At 60.4% G+C, this 21,042-nt stretch overlaps 1 protein-coding gene across 3 annotated transcripts in view; it reads left to right on the top strand.

The window, feature by feature from the left end:
* Nucleotides 1-507: 507 nt before the first annotated feature.
* Nucleotides 508-21,042, top strand: part of LOC137368897 (pikachurin) — a 251,771-nt gene continuing 231,236 nt past the window's right edge. For all 3 annotated transcript variants that reach the window (XM_068029148.1, XM_068029149.1, XM_068029147.1), the window contains exon 1: nt 508-1,040. In XM_068029148.1, coding sequence (XP_067885249.1) covers nt 932-1,040 — 109 coding nt within the window. In that variant the 5' untranslated portion in view covers nt 508-931. The remainder of the gene's footprint in view (nt 1,041-21,042) is intronic.

The following is a 21,042-nucleotide window of genomic DNA, read 5'->3' as shown; positions in this document are numbered from 1 at the left end:
GGAGAAATTACATCAGAGAAACACAAATTCATTCTTTCGATACAAATGTCTTCAAAGAAGGTGGGAGGAATTAGATGTCTGTTTTAAGACTTAATTTGTTTGAAAATAATGACAATTAAAAATAATTATGATGTAGAGTTGGATCCTCAGTATGGAAATAAAAATTGCAACCTCCTCCCTGCTTTTGACCCTTCCAAGACTGTCTTAAATACTGATTATTTTTTAAAGCAACACTGCCCATTTAATGAAGTAGCAGTAATTTTACTAGAGAATACTTTGCAAACAATTAGATGTCACTCACTGTATCAGGTGTATTCTCATGCAAACTTCAAAGCTATTTTATTGAGTGGACAATGTTGCTTTAAATGTTCACCCTGCTGTGCTAAAGTTAGCTGCACAAGGCTACATCTGGGCTTCCCTTACATCAGCACAGGATTAAACTTCACTTATCTCCTTAACAGTCGGATCTCTCTCTTGTCCAGAAGGAGCAACTGCACTCGACACTCGACGAGAGAGATAGAGAGAGAGAGAGAGAGAGGCAAGGAGAAGGAGAGAGAGGCAAGGAGAAAGGGAGAGAACAGAGATAAAGACAGACAGAGACAGAGGAGGAAGAGGAAAAGAGTCCAAAGTAATGGTGACCAACCATTGAATCATTCATCTGCTTTTGGAGCTTTGTTCTCCTCCTCTCTCTCCGTTACTCCAGGGGGACGAAGTCTGCAGGAATCGGTTGCTGCTCCCAGTGGGAGGTCTGTCTTGTAAACTGTTCTCCTCCAAGATCCTCTCCCTCTTGCCCCATTGCCTGCGGATCCAGGCAAAGCCAGGCTTTTTGCACAGCCCCCTAGTTCACCCCTCCTCCAGCAGCTCCCTGTTCCTTCCACCGCCGCGAGTCAGCGGGAAACCTGCTTGCTCGGGAATTCTGGCGTCTCTCCGGATGGGTGTCCAGGGGCGATCGGGGCACTTGGCCCCCCTCCTGTTCGTGCTTCTCTTCTCCGCTCAGACGGCGTGTTACAGGCGGGAGAGGACTGCACTACGCAGAGCAGGTAAGAGCCGGATCTCCTGAGTGGCTTTGATTTGGGCAACTGTGAGTAGAGGATGGGTGAAGATCCCCCATCCCCACTCTGGACTGGCAGCCTTTTCCTTCACAGTTGTAGGAGTGAGGGAAGGGGGTCTCCTGGCAATCTTGCCCCTCGAGTTGGGACATCTTGGGATGGGATCATCCTGTTGCTCAGGCTCAGCATGAAAGAAGCCCACCCTCGTGGAATAGCTGAAGCTAACCGTACCCCAGTAAGGACAAAGAACCCTCCAGACAGGTGGGGGGTGTGATTGAGAATGCTTTCCCTGCATTGGTTCTTGCACAGCTGATTTGCTGAGACAGGTTCCTAGTGTGAAGCCACAGTTTCACCTCTCGATTGGCTGAAATCGAGACAAACCTGCACCTCCCCATGGCTACGTGGCTGCTCAACTGTGGAGTTCATCACGCCAACCCTTCACAGAGATAAGGCTGGGGTGTCCTATGGTGATATCATTGGCATTTCAGCAATGGGAATTTGTTTCCGTGGTGACCTCTCCGTGCTCACTGTGATAACCGTCAGAGGCTCCCGACCTGTGCCTGATGGGAAAGGAGTGTGCGGAGGAGATTAACTCACTGCAGTGGACTCCTCCTCCTGCAGGCCACACTGCAGCCCTGAATCACTTTAGCAGGCATGGATTTGGACAATGCCGCCTCAGGAAGGCGAGAGTGTTTTGCTAATCAATCCGACCCCGATCACATTGTTCAATGTGTGATCGGAGGAGGGGAGGGGAGTGGGGATCGGGGGAAGGGGGCCGAGTGATTGGTGGGGCAGCCACTGAGATCGGGGAAGGGACAATGAGGTGGGGAGGGGCAGGGTAATTGGTTGGAGAGGTGGTGGGATTGTGCGGGGGCTGATTGAAGAGGGGGCTGGAGAGATTGAGGAGGGGGCTGGAGTGATTGAGGAGGGGCTGGAGTGATCGAGGAGGGGCTGGATTGAGGAGGGGGCAGGGTGATCGAGAAGGGGGCAGAGTGATCGGGGAGGGGGCAGGGTGATCGAGGAGGGGGATGGAGTGATCGGGGAGGGGGATGGAGTGATCGAGGAGGGGGCTAGAGTGATCGAGGAGGGGGCTGGAGTGATTGGGGAGGAACAGGGTGATCGAGAAGAGGGTGAAGTGATCGGGGGAGGAGATGGAGTGATCGAAGATGGAGCGGGGGGATCGGGGAGGGGGTGGGTAATCAGGGCAACCCCCTTCCTGATCAACCCGCCCCCTCCTCGATCGCCCTGCGCCCTCCTCGATCAGTCTGCCCCCTCCTCGAACGCCCTGCGCCCTGCTCGATCACTCTGCCCCCTCCCCGATTGCCCTGCCCCCTCCCCGATTACTGTGCCCCCTCCTCGATCGCCCTGCGCCCTCCTCGATCAGTCTGCCCCCTCCTCGATCGCCCTGCGCCCTGCTCGATCACTCTGCCCCCTCCCCGATCGCCCTGCCCCCTCCCCGATTACTGTGCCCCCTCCTCGATCCCTCTGCCCCCTCCTCGATTGCTCTGCCCCCTCCCCGATCGCCCTGCCCCCTCCCCGATCGCCCTGCCCCCTCCCCGATCGCCCTGCCACCTCCCCGATCGCCGTGCCCCCTCCTCGATCGCTCTGCCCCCTCCTCGATCACTCTGCCCCATCCTCGATCACTCTGCCCACTCCCCGATCACTCTGCCCCCTCCCGATCACCCTTTCCCCCTCGCCGATCACCCTGACCCCGCCCGGATCACACTTTCCCCCTCCCCTCGATCACCCTTTCGCCCTCCTCGATCACCCTTTCCCCCTCCCCGATCACCTTTTCTCCCTCACCCCGATCACCCTTTCCCCCTCCTCGATCACCCTTTCCCCCTCCTCGATCACCCTTTCCCCCTCCTCGATCACCCTTTCCCCTCCTCAATTACCCTTTCCCCTCCCCGATCACCCTTTCCCCCTCCTCGATCAACCTTTCCCCTCCTCAATTACCCTTTCCCCTCCCCGATCACCCTTTCCCCCTCCCCGATCACCCTTTCCCCCTCCTCGATCACCCTTTCCCCCTCCTCGATCTCCTATCCCCCTCCTCGATCACCCTTTCGCCATCCTCGATCACCCTTTCCCCCTCCTCGATCACCCTTTCCCTGTCCCTGATCTACTTTCCCCCTCCTCGATCACACTTTCCCCCTCCCCCAGATCACCCTTTCCCCTCCTCAATTACCCTTGCCCCACCTCATCACCCTTTCCCACTCCTCGATCACCCTTTCCCTATCCTCGATCACCCTTTCCCCCTCCTCGATCTCCTTTCCCCCTCCTCGATCTCCTTTCCCCTCCTCGATCACCCTTTCCCCCTCCCCGATCACCCTTTCCCCCTCCCCGATAACCCTTTCCCCCTCCCCCCGATCTCCTTTCCCCCTCCCCGATCTCCTTTCCCCCTCCCCGATCACCCTTTCCCCCTCCCCCCGATCTCCTTTCCCCCTCCCCGATCAGCTTTTCCCCTCCCTCATCACATTTCCCCCTCACCGATCACCCTCTCCCCTCCCCCGATCACCTTTCCCCCTCCCCAATCCCCCTTTCCCTCTCTCTGATCACCTTTCCCCCTCCCCGATCACACTTTCCCCCTCCCAGATCTCCTTTCCCTCTCCCCGATCAGCCTTTTTACCTCCCCAATCACCTCTCCCCCTCCTCGATCACCCTTTCCCCCTCCCCGATCACCTTCTCCCCCTCCCCCCGATCTCCTTTCCCCCTCCCCCCCGGTCTCCTTTCACCCTCGCCGATCACCCTTTCCCTCTCCTGATTACCCTTTCCCTCTCCTTGATCACCCTTTCCTCTCCTTGATCACCCTTTCCCCTTCCTCGATCATCCTTTCCCCCTCCCCGATCACCCTTTCCCCCTCCCTCCCAATCTCCTTTCCCCCTCCCCGATCACACTTTCCCCCTCCCCGATCATCTTTCCCTCTCCTCGATCTCCCATTCCCCCTCCTCGATCACCCTTTCCCCCTCCTCGATCACCCTTTCCCCCTCCTCGATCACCCTTTCCCCCTCCTCGATCACCCTTTCCCCCTCCACTATCAACCTTTCCCCCTCCTCGATCACCCTGCCCCCTCCTCGATCACCCTTTCCCCCTCCTCGATCACCCTTTCCCCTCCACTATCAACCTTTCCCCCTCCTCGATCACCCTGCCCCCTCCTCGATCACCCTTTCCCCCTTCCCGATCACCCTGCCCCCTCCTCGATCACCCTTTCCCGCTCCCCGATCACCCTGCCTCCTCCTCGATCACCATGCCCCCTCCTCGATCACCCTTTCCCCCTCCTTGATCACCCTTTCCCCATCCTCGATCACCCTTTCCCCCTCCCGATCTCCTTTCCCCCTCCCCCGATCACCCTTTCCCCCTCCCCGATCACCCTTTCCCTCCCCCGATCACCCTTTCCCCCTCCCCGATCACCTTTCCTCCTCCCTCATCACATTTCCCCCTCCCTCATCACATTTCCCCCTCCCCGATCACACTTTCCCCCTCCCCGATCATCTTTCCCTCTCCTCGATCTCCCATTCCCCCTCTCGATCACCCTTTCCCCCTCCTCGATCACCCTTTCCCGCTCCCCGATCACCCTTTCCCCCTCCTCGATCACCCTGCCTCCTCCTCGTTCACCCTGCCCCCTCCTCGATCACCCTTTCCCCTCCTCGATCACCCTTTCCCCCTTCCTGATCTCCTTTCCCCCTCCTGATCTCCTTTCTCCCTCCTCGATCACCCTTTCCCCTCCTCGATAACCCTTTCCCACTCCACTATCAACCTTTCCCACTCCACTATCAACCTTTCCCACTCCACTATCAACCTTTCCCCCTCCTCGATCACCCTGCCCCCTCCTCGATCACCCTGCCCCCTCCCGATCACCCTTTCCCCCTCCCCCCGATCTCCATTCCCCCTCCCCGATCACCCTTTCCCTCTCCCCCCGATCTCCTTTCCCCTCCCCGATCTCCTTTCCCCTCCCCGATCTCCCTTCCCCCTCCCCGATCAACTTTCCCCTCCTCGATCACCCTTTCCCCCTCTCCGATCACACTTTCCCCCTCCCCGATCACCCTTTCCCCCTCCCCGATCACCCTTTCCCCCTCCCCGATCACCCTTTCCCCCTCCTCGATCACCCTGCCCCTCCTCGATCACCCTGCCCCCTCCTCGATCACCCTTTCCCCCTCCTCGATCACCCTTTCCCCCTCCTCGATCACCCTTTCCCCCTCCTTGATCACCCTTTCCCCATCCTCGATCACCCTTTCCCCCTCCCCGATCTCCTTTCCCCTTTCGATCATGTTTCCCCCTCCCCGATCACCCATGCCTCCTCCCCGATCACCCTTTCCCTCTCCGATCTCCTTTCCCCCCTCCTCGATCACCCATCCCCCTCCTCGATCACCCATCCCCCTCCTCGATCACCCTTTCCCCTCCCCCGATCACCCTTTCCCCTCCCCCGATCACCCTTTCCCCGTACGCCGATCGCACTTTCCCCCTCCCCCGATCACCCTCTCCCCTCCCCCGATCACCTTTCCCCTCCCCCAATCCCCCTTTCCCTCTCTCTGAACACCTTTCCCCCTCCCGATCACATTTTCCCCCTCCCAGATCTCCTTTCCCTTCCCCGATCACCCTTTTTACCTCCCCAATCACCTCTCCCCCTCCTCGATCACCCTTTTCCCCCTCCCCGATCACCTTTTCCCCCTCCCCCCGATCTCCTTCTCCCCTCCCCCCGGTCTCCTTTCACCCTCGCCAATCACCCTTTCCCTCTCCTGGATCACCCTGTCCCCCTCCCTTGATCACGCTTTCCCCCCTCCTTGATCACGCTTTCCCCCTCCTTGATCACGCTTTCCCCCTCCTTGATCACGCTTTCCCCCTCCTTGATCAACCTTTCCCTTCCTCGATCATCCTTTCCCCCTCCCGATCACCCTTTCCCCCTCCCCCCCATCTCCTTTCCCCCCCCCCGATCACACTTTCCCCCTCCCCGATCATCTTTCCCTCTCCTCGATCTCCCATTTTCCCTCCTCGATCACTCTTTCCCCCTCCTCGATCACCCTTTCCCCCTCCACTATCAACCTTTCCCCTCCTCGATCACCCTGCCCCCTCCTCGATCACCTGCCCCCTCCTCGATCACCCTTTCCCCCTCCCCGATCACCCTTCCCCTCCTCGATCACCCTTTCCCGCTCCCCGATCACCCTTTCCCCCTCCTCGATCACCCTGCCTCCTCCTCGTTCACCCTGCCCCCTCCTCGATCACCCTTTCCCCCTCCTCGATCACCCTGCCTCCTCCTCGTTCACCCTGCCCCCTCCTCGATCACCCTTTCCCCCTCCCAATCCCCCTTTCCCTCTCTCTGATCACCTTTCCCCCTCCCCGATCACACTTTCCCCCTCCCAGATCTCCTTTCCCTCTCCCCGATCAGCCTTTTTACCTCCCCAATCACCTCTCCCCCTCCTCGATCACCCTTTCCCCCTCCCCGATCACCTTCTCCCCCTCCCCCGATCTCCTTTCCCCCTCCCCCCCGGTCTCCTTTCACCTCGCCGATCACCCTTTCCCTCTCCTGGATTACCCTTTCCCTCTCCTTGATCACCCTTTCCCTCTCCTTGATCACCCTTTCCCCCTTCCTCGATCATCCTTTCCCCTCCCCGATCACCCTTTCCCCCTCCCTCCCAATCTCCTTTCCCCCTCCCCGATCACACTTTCCCCCTCCCGATCATCTTTCCCTCTCCTCGATCTCCCATTCCCCCTCCTCGATCACCCTTTCCCCCTCCTCGATCACCCTTTCCCCCTCCTTGATCACCCTTTCCCCCTCCTCGATCACCCTTTCCCCCTCCTCGATCACGGCTTTCCCCCCTCCACTATCACCCTGCCCCCTCCTCGATCACCCTTTCCCCCTCCTCGATCACCCTTTCCCCCTCCACTATCAACCTTTCCCCCTCCTCGATCACCCTGTCCCCTCCTCGATCACCCTTTCCCCCTTCCCGATCACCCTGCCCCCTCCTCGATCACCCTTTCCCGCTCCCCGATCACCCTGCCTCCTCCTCGATCACCATGCCCCCTCCTCGATCACCCTTTCCCCCTCCTTGATCACCCTTTCCCCATCCTCGATCACCCTTTCCCCCTCCCCGATCTCCTTTCCCCCTCCCCCGATCACCCTTTCCCCCTCCCCCGATCACCCTTTTCCCTCCCCCGATCACCCTTTCCCCCTCCCCGATCACCTTTCCTCCTCCCTCATCACATTTCCCCCTCCCTCATCACATTTCCCCCTCCCGATCACACTTTCCCCTCCCCGATCATCTTTCCCTCTCCTCGATCTCCCATTCCCCCTCCTCGATCACCCTTTCCCCCTCCTCGATCACCCTTTCCCGCTCCCCGATCACCCTTTCCCCCTCCTCGATCACCCTGCCTCCTCCTCGTTCACCCTGCCCCCTCCTCGATCACCCTTTCCCCCTCCTCGATCACCCTTTCCCCCTTCCTGATCTCCTTTCCCCCTCCCTGATCTCCTTCTCCCTCCTCGATCACCCTTTCCCCCTCCTCGATAACCCTTTCCCACTCCACTATCAACCTTTCCCACTCCACTATCAACCTTTCCCACTCCACTATCAACCTTTCCCCCTCCTCGATCACCCTGCCCCCTCCTCGATCACCCTGCCCCCTCCTCGATCACCCTTTCCCCCTCCCCGATCAGCCTTTCCCCCTACCCGATCGCCCTTTCCCCCTCCCCCCGATCTCCATTCCCCTCCCCGATCACCTTTCCCTCTCCCCCGATCTCCTTTCCCCCTCCCCGATCTCCTTTCCCCCTCCCCGATCTCCTTTCCCCCTCCCCGATCAACTTTCCCCCTCCTCGATCACCCTTTCCCCCTCTCCGATCACACTTTCCCCTCCCCGATCACCCTTTCCCCCTCCCCGATCACCCTTTCCCCCTCCCCGATCACCCTTTCCCCCTCCCCGATCACCCTTTCCCCCTCCCCGATCACCCTTTCCCCCTCCTCGATCACCCTGCCCCCTCCTCGATCACCCTTTCCCCCTCCTCGATCACCCTTTCCCCCTCCTCGATCACCCTTTCCCCCTCCTTGATCACCCTTTCCCATCCTCGATCACCCTTTCCCCCTCCCCGATCTCCTTTCCCCCTTTCGATCATGTTTCCCCCTCCCCGATCACCCATGCCTCCTCCCCGATCACCCTTTCCCCTCTCCGATCTCCTTTCCCCCTCCTCGATCACCCATCCCCCTCCTCGATCACCCTTTCCCCCTCCCCCGATCACCCTTTCCCCTCCCCCGATCACCCTTTCCCCGTACGCCGATCACACTTTCCCCTCCCCCGATCACCCTTTTCCCTCCCCCGATCCACCCTTTCCCCCTCCCCGATCACCTTTCCCCTCCCTCATCACATTTCCCCCTCACTGATCACCCTCTCCCCTCCCCCGATCACCTTTCCCCCTCCCAATCCCCCTTTCCCTCTCTCTGAACACCTTTCCCCCTCCCCGATCACACTTTCCCCCTCCCAGATCTCCTTTCCCTTTCCCGATCACCCTTTTTACCTCCCCAATCACCTCTCCCCCTCCTCGATCACCCTTTCCCCTCCCCGATCACCTTTCCCTCTCCCCCGATCTCCTTTCCCCCCTCCCCCGGTCTCCTTTCACCCTCGCCAATCACCCTTTCCCTCTCCTGGATCACCCTGTCCCCCTCCTTGATCACGCTTTCCCCCTCCTTGATCACGCTTTCCCCCTCCTTGATCACGCTTTCCCCCTCCTTGATCACGCTTTCCCCCTCCTTGATCAACCTTTCCCCTTCCTCGATCATCCTTTCCCCCTCCCCGATCACCCTTTCCCCCTCCCCCCCATCTCCTTTCCCCCCCCCCGATCACACTTTCCCCTCCCCGATCATCTTTCCCTCTCTCGATCTCCCATTTTCCCTCCTCGATCACTCTTTCCCCCTCCTCGATCACCCTTTCCCCCTCCACTATCAACCTTTCCCCCTCCTCGATCACCCTGCCCCCTCCTCGATCACCCTGCCCCCTCCTCGATCACCCTTTCCCCCTCCCCGATCACCTTTCCCTCCTCGATCACCCTTTCCCGCTCCCCGATCACCCTTTCCCCCTCCTCGATCACCCTGCCTCCTCCTCGTTCACCCTGCCCCCTCCTCGATCACCCTTTCCCCCTCCTCGATCACCCTGCCTCCTCCTCGTTCACCCTGCCCCCTCCTCGATCACCCTTCCCCCTCCCACAATCCCCCTTTCCCTCTCTCTGATCACCTTTCCCCTCCCCGATCACACTTTCCCCCTCCCAGATCTCCTTTCCCTCTCCCCGATCAGCCTTTTTACCTCCCCAATCACCTCTCCCCCTCCTCGATCACCCTTTCCCCCTCCCCGATCACCTTTTCCCCCTCCCCCCGATCTCCTTTCCCCCTCCCCCCCGGCTCCTTTCACCCTCGACGATCACCCTTTCCCTCTCCTGGATTACCCTTTCCCTCTCCTCGATCATCCTTTCCCCCTCCCCGATCACCCTTTCCCCCTTCCTCCCAATCTCCTTTCCCCCTCCCCGATCACACTTTCCCCCTCCCCGATCATCTTTCCCTCTCCTCGATCTCCCATTCCCCCTCCTCGATCACCCTTTCCCCCTCCTCGATCACCCTTTCCCCCTCCTCGATCACCCTTCCCCCTCCACTATCAACCTTTCCCCCTCCACTATCAACCTTCCCCCTCCTCGATCACCCTGCCTCCTCCTCGATCACCCTGCCTCCTCCTCGTTCACCCTGCCCCCTCCTCGATCACCCTTTCCCCCTCCTCGATCACCCTTTCCCCCTTCCTGATCTCCTTTCCCCCTCCCTGATCTCCTTTCTCCCTCCTCGATCACCCTTTCCCCCCCCTCCTCGATAACCCTTTCCCACTCCACTATCAACCTTTCCCACTCCACTATCAACCTTTCCCACTCCACTATCAAACTTTCCCCCTCCTCGATCACCCTGCCCCCTCCTCGATCACCCTGCCCCCTCCCCGATCACCCTTTCCCCCTCCCGATCAGCCTTTCCCCCTACCCGATCGCCCTTTCCCCCTCCCCCCGATCTCCATTCCCCCTCCCCGATCACCCTTTCCCTCTCCCCCCGATCTCCTTTCCCCCTCCCCGATCTCCTTTCCCCTCCCCGATCTCCTTTCCCCCTCCCCGATCAACTTTCCCCCTCCTCGATCACCCTTTCCCCTCTCCGATCACCCTTTCCCCCTCCTCGATCAGCCTTTCCCCCTTCCTGATCTCCTTTCCCCCTCCCTGATCTCCTTTCTCCCTCCTCGATCACCCTTTCCCCCTCCTCGATAACCCTTTCCCACTCCACTATCAACCTTCCCACTCCACTATCAACCTTTCCCACTCCACTATCAACCTTTCCCCCTCCTCGATCACCCTGCCCCCTCCTCGATCACCCTGCCCCCTCCTCGATCACCCTTTCCCCCTCCCCGATCAGCCTTTCCCCCTACCCGATCGCCCTTTCCCCCTCCCCCCGATCTCCATTCCCCCTCCCCGATCACACTTTCCCTCTCCCCCCGATCTCCTTTCCCCTCCCGATCTCCTTTCCCCTCCCCGATCTCCTTTCCCCCTCCCCGATCAACTTTCCCCCTCCTCGATCACCCTTTCCCCCTCTCCGATCACACTTCCCCCTCCCCGATCACCCTTTCCCCCTCCCCGATCACCCTTTCCCCCTCCCGATCACCCTTTCCCCCTCCTCGATCACCCTGCCCCCTCCTCGATCACCCTTTCCCCCTCCTCGATCACCTTTCCCCCTCCTGATCACCCTTTCCCCCTCCTCGATCACCCTTTCCCCATCCTCGATCACCCTTTCCCCCTCCCCGATCTCCTTTCCCCCTTCGATCATGTTCCCCCTCCCCGATCACCCATGCCTCCTCCCCGATCACCCTTTCCCCTCTCCGATCTCCTTTCCCCCTCCTCGATCACCCATCCCCCCTCCTCGATCACCCTTTCCCCTCCCCCGATCACCCTTTCCCCCTCCCCCGATCACCCTTCCCCTCCCCCGATCACCCTTTCCCCTCTCCGATCTCCTTTCCCCCTCCTCGATCACCCATCCCCCTCCTCGATCACCCTTTCCCCCCTCCCCCGATCACCCTTTCCCCTCCCCCGATCACCCTTTTCCCTCCCCCGATCACCCTTTCCCCCCTCCCCGATCACCTTTCCCCCTCCCTCATCACATTTCCCCCTCACTGATCACCCTCTCCCCTCCCCCGATCACCTTTCCCCCTCCCCAATCCCCCTTTCCCTCTCTCTGAAGCACCTTTCCCCCTCCCCGATCACACTTTCCCCCTCCCAGATCTCCTTTCCCTTTCCCCGATCACCCTTTTTACCTCCCCAATCACCTCTCCCCCTCCTCGATCACCCTTTCCCCCTCCCCGATCACCTTTTCCCCCTCCCCCCGATCTCCTTTCCCCCTCCCCCCGGTCTCCTTTCACCCTCGCCAATCACCCTTTCCCTCTCCTGGATCACCCTGTCCCCCTCCTTGATCACGCTTTCCCCCTCCTTGATCACGCTTTCCCCCTCCTTGATCAACCTTTCCCCTTCCTCGATCATCCTTTCCCCCTCCCCGATCACCCTTTCCCCCTCCCCCCATCTCCTTTCCCCCCCCCGATCACACTTTCCCCCTCCCGATCATCTTTCCCTCTCCTCGATCTCCCATTTTCCCTCCTCGATCACTCTTTCCCCCTCCTCGATCACCCTTTCCCCCTCCACTATCAACCTTTCCCCTCCTCGATCACCCTGCCCCCTCCTCGATCACCCTGCCCCCTCCTCGATCACCCTTTTCCCCCTCCCGATCACCTTTCCCTCCTCGATCACCCTTTCCCGCTCCCCGATCACCCTTTCCCCCTCCTCGATCACCCTGCCTCCTCCTCGTTCACCCTGCCCCCTCCTCGATCACCCTTTCCCCCTCCTCGATCACCCTGCCTCCTCCTCGTTCACCCTGCCCCCTCCTCGATCACCCTTTCCCCCTCCCCAATCCCCCTTTCCCTCTCTCTGATCACCTTTCCCCCTCCCCGATCACACTTTCCCCTCCCAGATCTCCTTTCCCTCTCCCCGATCAGCCTTTTTTACCTCCCCAATCACCTCTCCCCTCCTCGATCACCCTTTCCCCCTCCCCGATCACCTTTTCCCCCTCCCCCGATCTCCTTTCCCCCTCCCCCCCGGTCTCCTTTCACCCTCGACGATCACCCTTTCCCTCTCCTGGATTACCCTTTCCCTCTCCTCGATCATCCTTTCCCCCTCCCCGATCACCCTTTCCCCCTTCCTCCCAATCTCCTTTCCCCCTCCCCGATCACACTTTCCCCCCTCCCCGATCATCTTTCCCTCTCCTCGATCTCCCATTCCCCCTCCTCGATCACCCTTTCCCCCTCCTCGATCACCCTTTCCCCCTCCTCGATCACCCTTTCCCCCTCCACTATCAACCTTTCCCCTCCACTATCAACCTTTCCCCCTCCTCGATCACCCTTTCCCCCTCCTCGATCACCCTTTCCCCCTCCACTATCAACCTTTCCCCCTCCTCGATCACCCTTTCCCCCTCCTCGATCACCCTTTCCCCCTCCTCGATCACCCTTTCCCCCTCCTCGATCACCCTTTCCCCCTCCTTGATCACCCTTTCCCCATCCTCGATCACCCTTTCCCCCTCCCGATCTCCTTTCCCCCTTTCGATCATCTTTCCCCCTCCCCGATCACCCATGCCTCCTCCCCGATCACCCTTTCCCCTCTCCGATCTCCTTTCCCCCTCTCCGATCTCCTTTCCCCCTCCTCGATCACCCATCCCCCTTCTCGATCACCCTTTCCCCCTCCCCCGATCACCCTTTCCCCCTCCCCCGATCACCCTTTTCCCTCCCCCGATCACCCTTTCCCCCTCCCCGATCACCTTTTCCCCCTCCACTATCAACCTTTCCCCTCCACTATCAACCTTTCCCCCTCCTCGATCACCCTTTCCCCTCCTCGATCACCCTTTCCCCCTCCTCGATCACCCTTTCCCCCTCCACTATCAACCTTTCCCCCTCCTCGATTCACCCTGCCCCTCCTCGATCACCCTGCCCCCTCCTCGATCACCCTTTCCCCCCTTCCCGATCACCCTGCCCCCCTCCCCTATCACCCTGCCCCCTCCTCGATCACCATGCCCCCTCCTCGATCACCCTTTCCCCCTCCTTGATCACCCTTTCCCCATCCTCGATCACCCTTTCCCCCTCCCCGATCTCCTTTCCCCTCCCCCGATCACCCTTTCCCCCTCCCCCGATCACCCTTTCCCCTCCCCCGATCACCCTTTTCCCCTCCCCGATCACCTTTCCCCCTCCCTCATCACATTTCCCCCTCCCCGATCACACTTTCCCCCTCCCCGATCATCTTCCCTCTCCTCGATCTCCCATTCCCCCTCCTCGATCACCCTTCCCCCTCCTCGATCACCTTTCCCCCTCCTCGATCAACCTTTCCCCCTCCTCGATCACCCTGCCCCCTCCTCGATCACCCTTTCTCCGCTCCCCGATCACCCTTTCCCCCTCCTCGATCACCCTGCCTCCTCCTCGTTCACCCTGCCTCCTCCTCGTTCACCCTGCCCCCTCCTCGATCACCCTTTTCCCCTCCTCGATCATCCTTTCCCCATCCTCGATCACCCTTTCCCCCTCCCCGATCTCCTTTCCCCCTTTCGATCACCCTTTCCCCTCCTCGATCACCCTTTCCCCCTCCTCGATCATCCTTTCCCCATCCTCGATCACCCTTTCCCCCTCCCCGATCTCCTTTCCCCCTCCCCGATCTCCTTTCCCCCTTTCGATCACCCTTTCCCCCTCCTCGATCACCCTTTCCCCCTCCACTATCACCTTTCCCCCTCCTCGATCACCCTGCCCCCTCCTCGATCAACCTTACCCCCTTCCTGATCTCCTTTCCCCTCCCTGATCTCCTTTCCCCCTCCTCGATCACCCTTTCCCCCTCCTCGATCATCCTTTCCCCATCCTCGATCACCCTTTCCCCCTCCCCGATCTCCTTTCCCCCTTTCGATCACCCTTTCCCCCTCCTCGATCACCCTTTCCCCCTCCACTATCAACCTTTCCCCCTCCTCGATCACCCTGCCCCCTCCTCGATCACCCTTTCCCTCTCTCTGAACACCTTTCCCCTCCCCGATCACACTTTCCCCCTCCCAGATCTCCTTTCCCTTTCCCCGATCACCCTTTTTACCTCCCCAATCACCTCTCCCCCTCCTCGATCACCCTTTCCCCCTCCCCGATCACCTTTTCCCCCTCCCCCCGATCTCCTTTCCCCCTCCCCCCGGTCTCCTTTCACCCTCGCCGATCACCCTTTCCCTCTCCTGGATAACCCTGTCCCCCTCCTTGATCACGCTTTCCCCCTCCTTGATCACGCTTTCCCCCTCCTTGATCACGCTTTCCCCCTCCTTGATCAACCTTTCCCCTTCCTCGATCATCCTTTCCCCCTCCCCGATCACCCTTTCCCCCTCCCCCCCATCTCCTTTCCCCCCCCCCGATCACACTTTCCCCCTCCCCGATCATCTTTCCCTCTCCTCGATCTCCCATTTTCCCTCCTCGATCACTCTTTCCCCCTCCTCGATCACCCTTTCCCCCCTCCACTATCAACCTTTCCCCCTCCTCGATCACCCTGCCCCCTCCTCGATCACCCTGCCCCTCCTCGATCACCCTTTTCCCCCTCCCCGATCACCCTTTCCCCTCCTCGATCACCCTTTCCCGCTCCCCGATCACCCTTTCCCCCTCCTCGATCACCCTGCCTCCTCCTCGTTCACCCTGCCCCCTCCTCGATCACCCTTTCCCCCTCCTCGATCACCCTGCCTCCTCCTCGTTCACCCTGCCCCCTCCTCGATCACCCTTTCCCCCTCCCCAATCCCCCTTTCCCTCTCTCTGATCACCTTTCCCCCTCCCCGATCACACTTTCCCCCTCCCAGCTCTCCTTTCCCTTTCCCCGATCACCCTTTTTACCTCCCCAATCACCTCTCCCCCTCCTCGATCACCCTTTCCCCTCCCGATTACCTTTTCCCCCTCCCCCCGAACTCCTTTCCCCCTCCCCCCCGGTCTCCTTTCACCCTCGACGATCACCCTTTCCCTCTCCTGGATTACCCTTTCCCTCTCCTCGATCATCCTTTCCCCCTCCCCGATCACCCTTTCCCCCTTCCTCCCAATCTCCTTTCCCCCTCCCCGATCACACTTTCCCCCTCCCCGATCACCTTTCCCTCTCCTCGATCACCCATTCCCCCTCCTCGATCACCCTTTCCCCCTCCTCGATCACCCTTTCCCCCTCCTCGATCACCCTTTCCCCCTCCACTATCAACCTTTCCCCCTCCACTATCAACCTTTCCCCCTCCTCGATCACCCTTTCCCCCTCCCTCGATCACCCTTTCCCCCCCTCCACTATCAACCTTTCCCCCTCCTCGATCACCCTTTCCCCTCCTCGATCACCCTTTCCCCTCCTCGATCACCTTTCCCCCTCCTCGATCACCCTTTCCCCCTCCTTGATCACCCTTTCCCCATCCTCGATCACCCTTTCCCCCTCCCGATCTCCTTTCCCCCTTTCGATCATCTTTCCCCCTCCCCGATCACCATGCCTCCTCCCCGATCACCCTTTCCCCTCTCCGATCTCCTTTCCCCCTCCCCCGATCACCCTTTCCCCCTCCCCCGATCACCCTTTCCCCCTCCCCGATCACCTTTTCCCCCTCCACTATCAACCTTTCCCCTCCCTCTTCCCCTCCACTATCAACCTTTCCCCTCCTCGATCACCCTTTCCCCCTCCTCGATCACCCTTTCCCCTCCACTATCAACCTTTCCCCCTCCTCGATCACCCTGCCCCCTCCTCGATCACCCTGCCCCCTCCTCGATCACCCTTTCCCCCTTCCGATCACCCTGCCCCCTCCCCTATCACCCTGCCCCCTCCTCGATCACCATGCCCCCTCCTCGATCACCCTTTCCCCCTCCTTGATCACCCTTTCCCCATCCTCGATCACCCTTTCCCCCTCCCCGATCTCCTTTCCCCCTCCCCGATCACCCTTTCCCCCTCCCCCGATCACCCTTTCCCCTCCCCCGATCACCCTTTTCCCCTCCCCGATCACCTTTCCCCCTCCCTCATCACATTTCCCCCTCCCCGATCACACTTTCCCCCTCCCCGATCATCTTTCCCTCTCCTCGATCTCCCATTCCCCCTCCTCGATCACCCTTTCCCCCTCCTCGATCAACCTTTCCCCCTCCTCGATCAACCTTTCCCCCTCCTCGATCACCCTGCCCCCTCCTCGATCACCCTTTCCCGCTCCCCGATCACCCTTTCCCCCTCCTCGATCAACCCTGCCTCCTCCTCGTTCACCCTGCCTCCTCCTCGTTCACCCTGCCCCCTCCTCGATCACCCTTTTCCCCTCCTCGATCATCCTTTCCCCATCCTCGATCACCCTTTCCCCTCCCCGATCTCCTTTCCCCCTTTCGATCACCCTTTCCCCCTCCTCGATCACCCTTTCCCCCTCCTCGATCATCCTTTCCCCATCCTCGATCACCCTTTCCCCCTCCCCGATCTCCTTTCCCCCTCCCGATCTCCTTTCCCCCTCCCCGATCTCCTTTCCCCCTTTCGATCACCCTTTCCCCCTCCTCGATCACCCTTTCCCCCTCCACTATCAACCTTTCCCCCTCCTCGATCACCCTGCCCCCCTCCTCGATCACCCTTACCCCCTTCCTGATCTCCTTTCCCCCTCCCTGATCTCCTTTCCCCCCTCCTCGATCACCCTTTCCCCCTCCTCGATCATCCTTTCCCCATCCTCGATCACCCTTTCCCCCTCCCCGATCTCCTTTCCCCCTTTCGATCACCCTTTCCCCCTCCTCGATCACCCTTTCCCCCTCCACTATCAACCTTTCCCCCTCCTCGATCACCCTGCCCCCTCCTCGATCACCTTTCCTCTCTCTGAACACCTTTCCCCCTCCCCGATCACACTTTCCCCCTCCCAGATCTCCTTTCCCTTTCCCCGATCACCCTTTTTACCTCCCCAATCACCTCTCCCCCTCCTCGATCACCCTTTCCCCCCTCCCCGATCACCTTTTCCCCCTCCCCCCGATCTCCTTTCCCCCTCCCCCCGGTCTCCTTTCACCCTCGCCGATCACCCTTTCCCTCTCCTGGATAACCCTGTCCCCCTCCTTGATCACGCTTCCCCCTCCTTGATCACGCTTTCCCCCCTCCTTGATCACGCTTTCCCCTCCTTGATCAACCTTTCCCCTTCCTCGATCATCCTTTCCCCCTCCCCGATCACCCTTTCCCCCCTCCCCCCCATCTCCTTTCCCCCCCCCCGATCACACTTTCCCCCTCCCCGATCATCTTTCCCTCTCCTCGATCTCCCATTTTCCCTCCTCGATCACTCTTTCCCCCTCCTCGATCACCCTTTCCCCCTCCACTATCAACCTTTCCCCCTCCTCGATCACCCTGCCCCCTCCTCGATCACCCTGCCCCCTCTCCGATCTCCTTTCCCCCTCTCCGATCTCCTTTCCCCCTCCTCGATCACCCATCCCCCTTCTCGATCACCCTTTCCCCCTCCCCCGATCACCCTTTCCCCTCCCCCGATCACCCTTTTCCCTCCCCCGATCACCCTTTCCCCCTCCCCGATCACCTTTTCCCCCTCCACTATCAACCTTTCCCCCTCCACTATCAACCTTTCCCCCTCCTCGATCACCCTTTCCCCCTCCTCGATCACCCTTTCCCCCTCCTCGATCACCCTTTCCCCTCCACTATCAACCTTTCCCCCTCCTCGATCACCCTGCCCCTCCTCGATCACCCTGCCCCCTCCTCGATCACCCTTTCCCCTTCCCGATCACCCTGCCCCCTCCCCTATCACCCTGCCCCCTCCTCGATCACCATGCCCCCTCCTCGATCACCCTTTCCCCCTCCTTGATCACCCTTTCCCCATCCTCGATCACCCTTTCCCCTCCCCGATCTCCTTTCCCCCTCCCCCGATCACCCTTTCCCCCTCCCCCGATCACCCTTTCCCCTCCCCCGATCACCCTTTTCCCCTCCCCGATCACCTTTCCCCCTCCTCATCACATTTCCCCCTCCCCGATCACACTTTCCCCCTCCCCGATCATCTTTTCCCTCTCCTCGATCTCCCATTCCCCCTCCTCGATCACCCTTTCCCCCTCCTCGATCACCTTTCCCCTCCTCGATCAACCTTTCCCCTCCTCGATCACCCTGCCCCCTCCTCGATCACCCTTTCCCGCTCCCCGATCACCCTTTCCCCTCCTCGATCACCCTGCCTCCTCCTCGTTCACCCTGCCTCCTCCTCGTTCACCCTGCCCCCTCCTCGATCACCCTTTTCCCCTCCTCGATCATCCTTTCCCCATCCTCGATCACCCTTTCCCCCTCCCCGATCTCCTTTCCCCCTTTCGATCACCCTTTCCCCCTCCTCGATCACACCTTTCCCCCTCCTCGATCATCCTTTCCCCATCCTCGATCACCCTTTCCCCCTCCCCGATCTCCTTTCCCCCTCCCCGATCTCCTTTCCCCCTTTCGATCACCCTTTCCCCCTCCTCGATCACCCTTTCCCCCTCCACTATCAACCTTTCCCCCTCCTCGATCACCCTGCCCCCTCCTCGATCACCCTTACCCCCTTCCTGATCTCCTTTCCCCCTCCTGATCTCCTTTCCCCCTCCTCGATCACCCTTTCCCCCTCCTCGATCATCCTTTCCCCATCCTCGATCACCCTTTCCCCCTCCCCGATCTCCTTTCCCCTTTCGATCACCCTTCCCCCTCCTCGATCACCCTTTCCCCCTCCACTATCAACCTTTCCCCCTCCTCGATCACCCTGCCCCCTCCTCGATCACCCTTTCCCTCTCTCTGAACACCTTTCCCCTCCCCGATCACACTTTCCCCCTCCAGATCTCCTTTCCCTTTCCCCGATCACCCTTTTTACCTCCCAATCACCTCTCCCCCTCCTCGATCACCCTTTCCCCCTCCCCGATCACCTTTTCCCCCTCCCCCCGATCTCCTTTCCCCCTCCCCCCGGTCTCCTTTCACCCTCGCCGATCACCCTTTCCCTCTCCTGGATAACCCTGTCCCCTCCTTGATCACGCTTTCCCCCTCCTTGATCACGCTTTCCCCCTCCTTGATCACGCTTTCCCCCTCCTTGATCAACCTTTCCCCTTCCTCGATCATCCTTTCCCCCTCCCCGATCACCCTTTCCCCCTCCCCCCCATCTCCTTTCCCCCCCCCCGATCACACTTTCCCCCCTCCCCGATCATCTTTCCCTCTCCTCGATCTCCCATTTTCCCTCCTCGATCACTCTTTCCCCTCCTCGATCACCCTTTCCCCCTCCACTATCAACCTTTCCCCCTCCTCGATCACCCTGCCCCCTCCTCGATCACCCTGCCCCCTCCTCGATCACCCTTTTCCCCCTCCCCGATCACCCTTTCCCTCCTCGATCACCCTTTCCCGCTCCCCGATCACCCTTTCCCCCTCCTCGATCACCCTGCCTCCTCCTCGTTCACCCTGCCCCCTCCTCGATCACCCTTTCCCCCTCCTCGATCACCCTGCCTCCTCCTCGTTCACCCTGCCCCCTCCTCGATCACCCTTTCCCCCTCCCCAATCCCCCTTTCCCTCTCTCTGATCACCTTTCCCCCTCCCCGATCACACTTTCCCCCTCCCAGATCTCCTTTCCCTTTCCCCGATCACCCTTTTTACCTCCCCAATCACCTCTCCCCCTCCTCGATCACCCTTTCCCCCTCCCCGATTACCTTTTCCCCCTCCCCCCGAACTCCTTTTTCCCCCCCTCCCCCCCGGTCTCCTTTCACCCTCGACGATCACCCTTTCCCTCTCCTGGATTACCCTTTCCCTCTCCTCGATCATCCTTTCCCCCCTTCCTCCCAATCTCCTTTCCCCCTCCCCGATCACACTTTCCCCCTCCCCGATCACCTTTCCCTCTCCTCGATCACCCATTCCCCCTCCTCGATCACCCTTTTCCCCCTCCTCGATCACCCTTTCCCCCTCCTCGATCACCCTTTCCCCCTCCACTATCAACCTTTCCCCCTCCACTATCAACCTTTCCCCCTCCTCGATCACCCTTTCCCCCTCCTCGATCACCCTTTCCCCCTCCACTATCAACCTTTCCCCCTCCTCGATCACCCTTTCCCCCTCCTCGATCACCCTTTCCCCCTCCTCGATCACCCTTTCCCCCTCCTCGATCACCCTTTCCCCCTCCTTGATCACCCTTTCCCCATCCTCGATCACCCTTTCCCCCTCCCGATCTCCTTTCCCCCTTTCGATCATCTTTCCCCCTCCCCGATCACCCATGCCTCCTCCCCGATCACCCTTTCCCCTCTCCGATCTCCTTTCCCCCTCCTCGATCACCCATCCCCCTTCTCGATCACCCTTTCCCCCTCCCCCGATCACCCTTTCCCCTCCCCCGATCACCCTTTCCCCCTCCCCGATCACCTTTTCCCCCCTCCCACTATCAACCTTTCCCCCTCCACTATCAACCTTTCCCCCTCCTCGATCACCCTTTCCCCCTCCTCGATCACCCTTTCCCCCTCCACTATCAACCTTTCCCCCTCCTCGATCACCCTGCCCCCCTCCTCGATCACCCTGCCCCCTCCTCGATCACCCTTTCCCCCTTCCCGATCACCCTGCCCCCTCCCCTATCACCCTGCCCCCCTCCTCGATCACCATGCCCCCTCCTCGATCACCCTTTCCCCCTCCTTGATCACCCTTTCCCCATCCTCGATCACCCTTTCCCCCTCCCCGATCTCCTTTCCCCCTCCCCCGATCACCCTTTCCCCTCCCCCGATCACCCTTTCCCCTCCCCCGATCACCCTTTTCCCCTCCCCGATCACCTTTCCCCCTCCCTCATCACATTTCCCCCTCCCCGATCACACTTTCCCCCTCCCCGATCATCTTTCCCTCTCCTCGATCTCCCATTCCCCCTCCTCGATCACCCTTTCCCCCTCCTCGATCAACCTTTCCCCCTCCTCGATCAACCTTTCCCCCTCCTCGATCACCCTGCCCCCTCCTCGATCACCCTTTCCCGCTCCCCGATCA

This window comes from Heterodontus francisci, chromosome 4, assembly GCF_036365525.1.
Source record: "Heterodontus francisci isolate sHetFra1 chromosome 4, sHetFra1.hap1, whole genome shotgun sequence".
Lineage (NCBI taxonomy): Eukaryota > Metazoa > Chordata > Chondrichthyes > Heterodontiformes > Heterodontidae > Heterodontus > Heterodontus francisci.
Note: the sequence above shows the minus strand (reverse complement) of the source record. Positions and strands in the feature narration are given on the sequence as shown.